This window comes from Rhinolophus sinicus, chromosome 17 (genome assembly GCF_057876585.1).
Source record: "Rhinolophus sinicus isolate RSI-liver-muscle chromosome 17, RSI-T2T, whole genome shotgun sequence".
In the NCBI taxonomy this organism is placed as follows: domain Eukaryota; kingdom Metazoa; phylum Chordata; class Mammalia; order Chiroptera; family Rhinolophidae; genus Rhinolophus; species Rhinolophus sinicus.
This window is the reverse complement of record NC_142517.1, coordinates 38894239-38904363: the sequence shown is the minus strand read 5'-3', so window position 1 is coordinate 38904363 and position 10125 is coordinate 38894239. Positions and strand designations below refer to the sequence as shown.

General features: G+C 39.4%; 1 protein-coding gene across 1 annotated transcript; it reads left to right on the top strand.

Moving 5' to 3' along the window:
• The first annotated feature begins 204 nt into the window (after nucleotides 1–204).
• GHSR (growth hormone secretagogue receptor) lies at nucleotides 205–7595 on the top strand. The gene is made up of 3 exons (XM_019734973.3): nucleotides 205–337; nucleotides 581–1508; nucleotides 3830–7595. Exons 2-3 carry the CDS (start codon nucleotides 713–715, stop codon nucleotides 4132–4134), a joined length of 1101 nt encoding a protein of 366 aa, XP_019590532.1. The 5' UTR covers nucleotides 205–337; nucleotides 581–712; the 3' UTR covers nucleotides 4135–7595.
• Nucleotides 7596–10125: the final 2530 nt, after the last annotated feature.

Here is a 10125-nt window from a genome sequence, read left to right as displayed (position 1 = left end):
TCACTTCGTACCCCCCATTTCCAAGCCCGGTTGCGCACGCTCGCTTCTCCCCACCAGGTCCATAGCCAGCTCTACCCCCGTAGAGAAAAAACTCAGGTCCCATCAACTGAAGGCGTTCTCCTCGCCTCCTCCACCGCCCCCGCCCCCACCTGGGTGTGACCTGCGCTTCTGGGCCACACAAGCCAGTCAGCGTCCAACGCTGGGGAGAGAGAGCTCCTTGCGCTCCCGCTTCTCAGTGCTGGGTGGCCGTGGTCCCCATGAGTCGGGACGCTTTGGGAAGTACAAGATGCAGCTGGAGTGAGAACGCGAAGGTGAGGCACGGCTGCTTCGGTGACAGGTACGTGTGTAGAGGCTGCGTAGAGGCTGGGTTGGGAAGGAGACTTTGGGGGCGAGGATGAGCGGGAGGGAGGATTCCAGAAAAAGCGGTGGATCACTCTGTTGTTCTCACCGTGTGTGTGTGTGTGTGTGTGTGTGTGTGTGTGTGTCCCTGCCTTCCTCTCTCCACTCCTCCCCGCCCCAGTCTCTCAATGTCACCTTCTACCTCGGCTTCTGCTTCTCACTTCCCTCTTTCCTCTCCAAGCATCTTCCCTACGCACCCGCGCCCGCTCCTCCCTCGCACTCTCTCGGCGCCTAAGGAGACCATCTCCGGGACCAGCCCTGTCCATCTTTCAGCGCGATCGCATCACAGAGCTAGTTAAGTTGAACCCGCAGCATGTGGAACGCGACGCCGAGTGACGAGCCAGGGCTCAACCTCACGCTGCCGGACCTGGACTGGGACGCTCCCGCCGACAACGACTCTCTGGTGGACGAGCTGCTGCCTCTCTTCCCTGCGCCGCTGCTTGCGGGCGTCACCGCCACCTGCGTGGCGCTCTTCGTGGTGGGCATCGCGGGCAACCTGCTCACCATGCTAGTGGTGTCGCGTTTCCGCGAACTGCGCACCACCACAAACCTCTATCTGTCCAGCATGGCCTTCTCCGACCTACTCATCTTCCTCTGCATGCCCCTGGACCTCGTCCGCCTCTGGCAGTACCGGCCCTGGAACTTCGGCGACCTGCTCTGCAAACTCTTCCAGTTCGTCAGCGAGAGTTGCACCTACGCCACGGTGCTCTCCATCACCGCACTGAGCGTTGAGCGCTACTTCGCCATCTGCTTCCCGCTGCGGGCCAAGGTGGTGGTCACCAAAGGCCGGGTGAAGCTGGTTATCCTGGTCATCTGGGCGGTGGCCTTCTGCAGCGCCGGGCCCATCTTCGTGCTGGTCGGCGTGGAGCACGAGAATGGCACTGACCCTCGGGACACCAACGAGTGCCGCGCCACCGAGTTCGCCGTGCGCTCTGGACTGCTCACCGTCATGGTGTGGGTGTCCAGCGTCTTTTTCTTCCTGCCTGTCTTCTGCCTCACTGTGCTCTACAGCCTAATCGGCAGGAAGCTGTGGCGCAGGAAACGCGGCGAGGCGGCGGTGGGCGCCTCGCTCAGAGACCAGAACCACAAACAAACCGTCAAAATGCTGGGTGGGTCTCCGCGCGCCCTCGAGCTTTAGCTCCCCAGTGCCCTCCTCTCCCCATGCGTTTCCACCTTCTCCCTGAGTCTCTACCTCTCTTTCCTGTTTCTCTCCGTCTCTGTTTCTTTGTACATCTGTCTCTCAATCATTCTCTCCTGTTTCTGTCTTGAGGTCTCCCTTTGGTCTCCAAGTTCTCTGTCCTGTGCGCGTCCCTGTCCTCTAGTTTCTTTCTTTCTTTCTTTCTTTCTTTCTTTCTTTCTTTCTTTCTTTCTTTCTTTCTTTCTTTCTTTCTTTCTTTCTTTCTTTCTTTCTTTCTTTCTTTCTTTCTTTCTTTCTTTCTTTCTTTCTTTCTTTCTTTCTTTCTTTCTTTCTTTCTTTCTTTCTTTCTTTTCTCACTTTTTTTGCTTTCTTGTTTATCTATCTGTTTCTCTCCCTCCTCCCTCCCTTCCTCCCCCCCATCTCTCACACCCCCAACTTAGTCACAGTCTTGATTCTCTCTTTTGGTGTCTGTCTCTTTGTGTCTGTCTTTCTTCCTCTCTTGCCTTTCTCTCTTTCATAGAAAAAAGCCCTGCTTGTGTATTTCCCTAAAATGAATTTTATATCAGCCCAGAAACTTTGCTTCAAAACCGGAATATTTCATAAAAATTTATTGTGGTCTTTTAATGTTAAAGGTGAGGTTAAGTTTCCTGCCTCAAGTAGAATTTGTGGATAGCTAAGTTAGACTAAGAAAAGCAAGCATTAAATCTAGAAAGTATTCAGTGGTACATTTTACCAAAAACATGAACAATTTGGATAATTCTGCCAGAAATGATTCAGTTTTCTTTCACGGTTGTGATTTGCTTTATGGCCTGCATTTTTTCAAATAATTGAATCAATTCTGTTTACCCTGCTGCTGTTTGTACAGCTTTATAAGGAAGTCAGTGGCAAATCAATGCTGGAGTCTCCATTTGTTTTCATGATTACGTATCTCTCCAGGTAGAAAAGTCTAGCACAATCTAGGATAAGGCAGGATAGGCAGGCTTCCAGCATGAGAGAGGGAGATTTTGTGGAAGCTGACAGGACTTACTGTCTCCCTCAGATGGCCCTTCAGAGAACCTTTGGGTGCAGTGTCATGACTAGAGTGTGCTGAATATGTACTGCACGAATTCAACTTCTTTAAGTATTCGTATGTGTTTGGTACAAGTGAAACAATACAAGCAAAATATTAACTCTATTTGCTTTTTCAAAAAGAAAGTCCGTACTCTTTGTTATCTGGATATTATAGGCAATATTGTATGCTTATTTGCATATTTAATGCTCTTAGAAACCATTCCAAAATGATTTTGTATTTGTAATTTTACAATTCCTAGAATTCTGTATATTAAAGTTTATTCAAGGAGTACCAATATTTTTCAGTTTTTAGACCAGTGATTCTCACAACATGACTCATAGAGTGTAAACCTTCAGGGAACTCTGATAATCATGTGGCTACTGTGGCAGTCAGTTGCTACTATGCAACTTAGTTTTGAAAATAAGTTTAGTAATGTCCTCTAACTTTATTTTTAAGCCATTAATTATCCTCATTAGTGTGTTAACATTACTATTAATTTTCTTTTGCCTTGACAGATTGAAGGGCATCACTAAAGTAGTATAAGGACTAAAATATTTTTTTTCCCTCTGATTTCTGAATTTTAAAAACTGAATCTAGAATTTCAGAAGTCTTGAAAAAAATTACTTCACATGCACGCAATGAAGTCTTGGATGGATGATAATTAATTAGTTGTTTTTATATTTTACTGTGTCCATTGTAGGTGGCAAAGAATCATCCACCTCATTGTCTCAATCCTGCTTGCATATTCAATCCTCTGTGAAATTTTAAAAAGGAAAAGAGAAAAGCAGGTGTCCTGGTTTCCTTCCTAAAGATTTTAATTTAGTGAATTTATATCACATTCCAGGAATCTGTACCCCAGGGAATGCTGACACCTAGCTATGGTTGAGTATAACCACTTTACCTCATATGTGTTTGGTTGTGTCTAACACATACTATAAAACAGTAGACAATTGTGAACAAATGGCCTGGTCACTTGAGTCAATATGTCAATCCAATCTCAAAATAAGTCAAATAGTTATTAAACAAAAATGACTGGAAGCTCAGTAAAAATGGTTGAACTGTTGATCCAGACAGACTCAATCTGGGTGAAAATCTAGGAATGGAAAAGAGCAGAACATAATGTTTCTCTGAAGTGACTGGTCACACCACACATAATCAAAACAAAACTGCATCATCCAAATAGAATGTGATTTGCTATGACATTCCTTGAACTGACGCTCTCTCTCCCATTGTTCTTTCAGCTGTAGTGGTGTTTGCTTTCATCCTCTGCTGGCTGCCCTTCCACGTTGGGCGATACTTATTTTCCAAGTCCTTCGAGCCTGGCTCCCTGGAGATTGCTCAGATCAGCCAATACTGCAACCTCGTGTCCTTCGTCCTCTTCTACCTCAGTGCTGCCATCAACCCTATTCTGTACAACATCATGTCCAAGAAGTACCGGGTGGCGGTGTTCAAACTTTTGGGATTTGAACCCTTTCCCCAGAGGAAGCTCTCCACTCTGAAGGATGAAAGTTCTCGGGCCTGGACAGAATCTAGCATTAATACATGACCAAGCACATTGCTGAGCAAAGTCATCGCTTATTGTTCAAAAACGGAAGCCATAGCACAGCAGAACTTGGGAGGACGTTGAAGGTTCATTTTGGAATTGGGGACACATAGGTCTGGAAAGAGTTGGGGGGGAAGAAAAGAGAATTTGTAGTGTGTGAGAAGTTTAATTTGATTGGATACTCATGAGTGCTCTCATACACTAGCTCTGCATATTCATTGCCTGTAATTTTGTATTCTGCTGTTGGTGCTAGCAAGAGCTTTGCAATTCAGAGAAAGGAGGAGATGCAGAGAGGGCAATTAGGGCACTTCTTACTGGATAAATACTTAATCTGACTTACTTTTTCATAATGATAAGAAACTTTAATTAAAAGAATGACATTGACATGAAAAATTTTAAACATGACTTTTAAAAACTAGAAGTTTTCATATAGCTCTAGATCAAGAGATCTCTATCTGTCCAAGAGAAATATGATGCAACATAAGTGATCAATAAAATTATTAATGAGAATTATTTTATATTCTTTTTTCCTAAAAAGTCTTTGAAATTTTGTTCTTTTTTTACATTAACAGTGCACCTTAATTTGGACATTGTTTTCATCAGTAATACTTGATGAATTTAGATTTCATAAAATTTGCAGATGAAAAGTAGATTCATAAATCTAAGTTGTTCAAACACACTTAAAAGTTTTTCGAAAACCAAAGCTACAAGTTTTAAAATTTTGAATGAATTGAAATTAAAAATTTAGTTCAAGTTGTCACTAGTCGTTTCAAATATTCAATGGCCAAATGTGGCTAGTCATTACTATTTTGACAGTGCAGCTATAGAGTATATGTAAAATTATTGTTAATCTTATAAAAATGTTTAAAAATTAATACTTATTCCCGCAAATGTTTTTATAGCAAAATAAGCTTCATAGAGTTTTAGCATGGTAAATCCCCCAAATCACACCTAAATGCCCTATTTCTTCAAGCTTGTAAGAAAATCGATATTAAATATAAAATGCATTTTTAAATTAGGTTGAATTACATGCAATAATATTCAGGAAACGAAACTTTATACAAATTGTAAAAAAATCACAGACTGCCTTACTTGGCTTAACAAAAACACTTAAGCCAACCATAAGGCTTGATTTGTGGATAAAGGAATAATTTACAACTTACTCTGAAAAGCTGACAGGAACTTATGAACATAGAAATTTTTCAAATGGTGAAAAATTCAGAATCTCTTAAATGCTACTGCTTATTGATATTCAAAACTTCTTTTAATCTTACAACCATTTATTTCAAAGTGCCTATGCCATGTCCTATCTCCAAATTAGTTTTTCTGTTTACATTCCACTGCTTATCTTATAGATGTTTACCTAGATTTCCAGTCTCCCTCTTAATCATAATAATGAATGATTACGTAACTTCAACTAAATATTGTATGTTTTGGTTACAAATCTAAAGTTTTCACTTATATTGACATTGTTCCCTGTATAGTAAAGTTATTGCATATGAAATATATTATTCCAAAAGTGATTTCTTCATACTTCTATGCAATACTAAGTCATATAAGCAATTGCTACATGATGTTACTGGTTCACCTATGGAACTGATTGAGTCATTTAGGGAAATTACTACCATGACTGATTTCTTTCCCCCACCAAAAGTAAAAAATATTATGCTGAAGTAATTGATTATTTATCTTAGAAACATGGAAACATAATCATAATTAGAATGATTTCTCTAGAGAAATATTTCCAAAATCCATTCTGACACTAAAACTGCCCTACCAATTTAGTCTAAATGCAGAACTTTAGCAAACTGATCATTCAGTTAATTCTTGGGAGTGCATCAGTATTTCATAAAAATACACTGATTTATTTAAACCCATGGGACACTAATTAGGTCAGTCAGCATTATTGTCCTCAATAGGTCCCAGTAAATCCCAAAGAGGTATTTCAGTTTCCTGATACCTTTAAGTTTTCATCTACAAATATATTTTACTTGCGAGAAAACAAGCAAAAAAGGGTTGACTTCCATCACACAGTCGATTGCCTTGAAGAAAAACAAACCTAACTTTTAATTAGTTGCTTACCCAGTCAATGGTCCCCCTTTTCTTGTGGGTTCATGTCTGTAGTCTCAGCCTAAGTCACAGGGAAGAGTTTATATATCGAGGACCACCATTGTCCTTCACTGGTGTTAATCTGGGACGCAGAATATATGTTTGGAGAAAGGGACTTTTAATTTGTCTTCTTACATCATTGCATCTTTATTGTTTGTAACTTCATTGTGTCATCATACTCCATAAATTATTTAAGACTCAGGGAAAAGAAGAACTTACCTTAAGGAAAATAGTTTCTAAAAGCCCACCATTTCACAAACATTTAATGCCTGATATGTTCTAAACTCTAGAGATTAAAAAAACCAAGGATTTTATCCATAGTGAGCTTCTGGTCACTCGTGTGTTGTGCTGTAGGAAGTGATTAATAAATATAATAAGTTATGAAGTTAACCTCTCCAGGCAACACTGCATCAAACTGTCCGCCAGCATTTCACAGGGCGGTTCATCTCCCTGTATTCCTGTGAATTTGGCTCAAAATAGATTTAAAATGGGCTGTCTGTACACAAACCAGTCAAATGTGTAGATGCAGTTAGTGGGTCTGTCAGTGGTCATTACTTTCACGGCATTCTTTGTTAATGTAAGGAAAGTCAATGAACTGGTTTCATTTTCAGTCTGTGTTTCCATTTTCCTGGTTATCCAGGTTTGAGGTTTCTGTCCTCACACCTTACAATAAGTCACAGAATCAAGGGCTGTATCATTTTCATTATAGGAAGTGATGATTGTATGAGTAACAACTTTTAAATAATTGTTTAAAGAAAATGTTCATTTCCATGAATTATTTAAAATTGACAGTTTTGTGGCAAGGATACTTAGAAACATTTCTAGTGTCTGGCTGGAACTGGGAAAACTTTCTTTATAGTCAACTCTTTATTTCAATGAAAGTTGTTGTGATGAGATTTGAATTGAAATTTCAGTTTTTTCACGCTAATGCTTTTATTAAGAAACTGAAATCAGTACACATAATTATGAGTTCAACGTTGACAATTTTAGCTATATTTTTTGTTGTTGCTGTTTTTCACTTATTCACATACTTGAATTTAACATTTGAAAACACAACTGTTAGACTTTTTGCAAGACTGGTGACAACACTCTCTTTTCTTTTAAAAAACTGTGTACACCTTTGAAATGTGACACACATATTTACATGTATCAAAATTTCTTGTCACAGTGTCTAAGTGAATAGAATAGAGCTTTCTTCCATCAGAAATACTGTATGGAGTATAAATAATGTCATGAAAAGATGAAGATAATGTAGTTCATGGTTCATTATCTAATGATCCTGCTATGATCCCTTTGCAATTCAAATTGCAACACTAGCCAGGAAATACACAACTGAAAATTAACTAGGTAATTAGTGACGGTGTTAGTTCAGTGAATTGGAATTATATACATATATATACATATACATATATATATATATATACATATATATATATATGTATATATATATATATATGTGTGTGTGTATATATATATATATATATATATATATATATATATATATATATGTATGTATATTTATCCAGAGAATGAACTGCAAGTCAAAATCAACAAAAAGCAATGTGCTGGTGATAAACACTAACTGCTTTAAACCCACATCTTTTATTCATTCACATTAAATAAATTCAGTTATGTTAATTCTTGGCAATAATGTAAGTTTGAAGCATGTAATGGAAAGAGTTTGGATGAGGCTTATTTTGTGTTTTCCCTTTTGAATGCAAATTCTTGCAGGGTATCAGAGGCTAGCCATTTTGGTTGAGAGAATCATCAACCTTAAAAAAAAGCTGTCATGCCTGTGTCCCTCCCAATTAATTCCGATTAATATTTTATGCTGCTGGAATTCCAATTAACATTTTATGCTGTGACACAGTATACCCTTTTCTCAAGGGATTACTGACTTCCCTCAAAACTGGCAAACCATTAAAGCCCTCCAAAAGCATGCCTCACGTAAATCCACCAAAATGTTTACCAATGTCCTTTCCAGAAGAATTCCTCTTCCCCCCCCACCCCACTCCACTTCCTAACCCCACTCCAGAGAAAGAATTTGGAAAGAATAGTTTGGAAGATTTTCTGTGATTTTAACAACTCAAATCCAAACATTTCTCTGGCTCAAACAACAAAAATATCTTTTTTTTTTTCACTTTTGGCATTATAGGTTTAGTGTACTAGAGAGCATTTATTTGGTCATGTAAATATATCCAAACAGCACAGTTTCCTCTTTTACTGATACCTGCTGTATTCTAAGTCTGTGTAGAATTTACTGCTTTGTTGATTTGTGTCATTACAATGTGTCATAAATGTCACTAAAGATATTCTGATTTGTGATTTGTTTTTAAAGGTTTTTGTGAACATCAGAGAGTTTACTGTAGCTCTCCTGTACCTGTCGTATGAAATCAGGCATTAGTTTTCTTTCCTGTGTGTGTCCTTAACCAAACAATTGCTTAATAAATACCTTTTTAAAACCTCTATCTAATTTCTTCCACTTACAGTTATAAATCTCGGGATCTGGGATATTTTACTTCTACTTCTGTCTTGACTTCAGTTCTATTTTGTCCTTTTACTTTTGGAAACACATATTTTGTAACTATATGGAGGTGTTTGTTGTAGTGAATTTTATTTCCCCAAGGGCTCCAATGTTTAACAATGATTAAGCCATTTCTGTAAGTATTAAGAAGAGTTAGGGACCCTGCGATGGGCTGTGATCCCACGCTCTCTGTCTCTTACAGCCTGCGGCCCTCGGAGCCCAGACTGTTGCAGTCTCCATGGTGTTATACTCATGTGTGTCCCAAAGACCACAAGCTGTTTGAGTCAAGGGAAGGATTCCTATGCTTCCTGAAGCAGCAGCCACGCACTGAAGTTGGTGGGACAAAATGAAAATTTGAAGACAGGATTATGCATCCCCTGGGCATTAGCTTCCAGACATATGGACTACAGGAGCCAATAAAATTTAAAGCTAAAATTGGAGGACCACTATAGGTGTTCAACTTTTATTGGCTAATTAAGGGACTTTAAAATACCCTACTATCTATTATCACCAACATTTCAACTTAAAAAGAACATTAAGCTAAAAAGAAAGTAGAAAAGACATAATCTTGTAATAAAGGATTGTCACAGTGTGAAAGTTCAATGTATTCTACATACCACAAAATCATAGGTTGTTAACATGAGTTAATTACCATTGGGAAGGAGTACCTAAAAATGTATCCTTGGCAATTAATAATTAGCATTACACTAAAGTAATCCGAAGAAGCAAGTTATGGGATTTGTTTTCATTGATCTGCTGAGGCCCTTTCCAACATCTTCCGACCCTTTCTCTCTCCTTCAACTCTGCGCCCACCAGTGGCCATCACATTCTTTCAGCACCCCCCCACACACACACACACACACTCACACACTCACATGGCAGACTCCGGGTATGACTCTCAGGTCAAAAGAGAAGAGGCCCACAGGTCTGCCTGGGACTTGGTGAGTCTCGCATTCTGAGGTCAGTGTAAAAATGTTGGTTGCTCTTAACTTCCTGGCTCATAATTCATCATCGGTTCCTAATTGTCATTCTAGGTATTTTCGCTGTAAGCATCTCTGCATAAACATCTTTGCTGCAAGCAGTTTCACTGCAAACATTTCCAGCAGACAGCTACTAACGGGTCCTAAGGATGCTTTTGCTGTTAAAGATAAAATAACTGGTTGACAGGTTTACACTTGGCAAACTTAATATATTTCAACTAGTTGTCAGTTGGTTTCATTTCTATATTGATGAGCTTCTCACAGTACCCACATTTTTATATAATACAAATCTTAGTCTTATAATGCTCTAGACCAGAGGTGTCAAAACTGTGGCCCGCAGGCCAACTGCGGCCTGCAATCCATTGTTAATTGGTCCGCAGC

What these genes read in the sequence shown, in the direction of transcription:
- GHSR (XM_019734973.3), top strand. Translation starts at nt 713, where the DNA reads ATGTGGAACGCGACGCCGAGTGACGAGCCAGGGCTCAACCTCACGCTG. An exon ending in ACAAACCGTCAAAATGCTGG is followed by an intron (nt 1,509 to 3,829) that starts GTGGGTCTCCGC and finishes TTGTTCTTTCAG; the next exon opens with CTGTAGTGGTGTTTGCTTTC.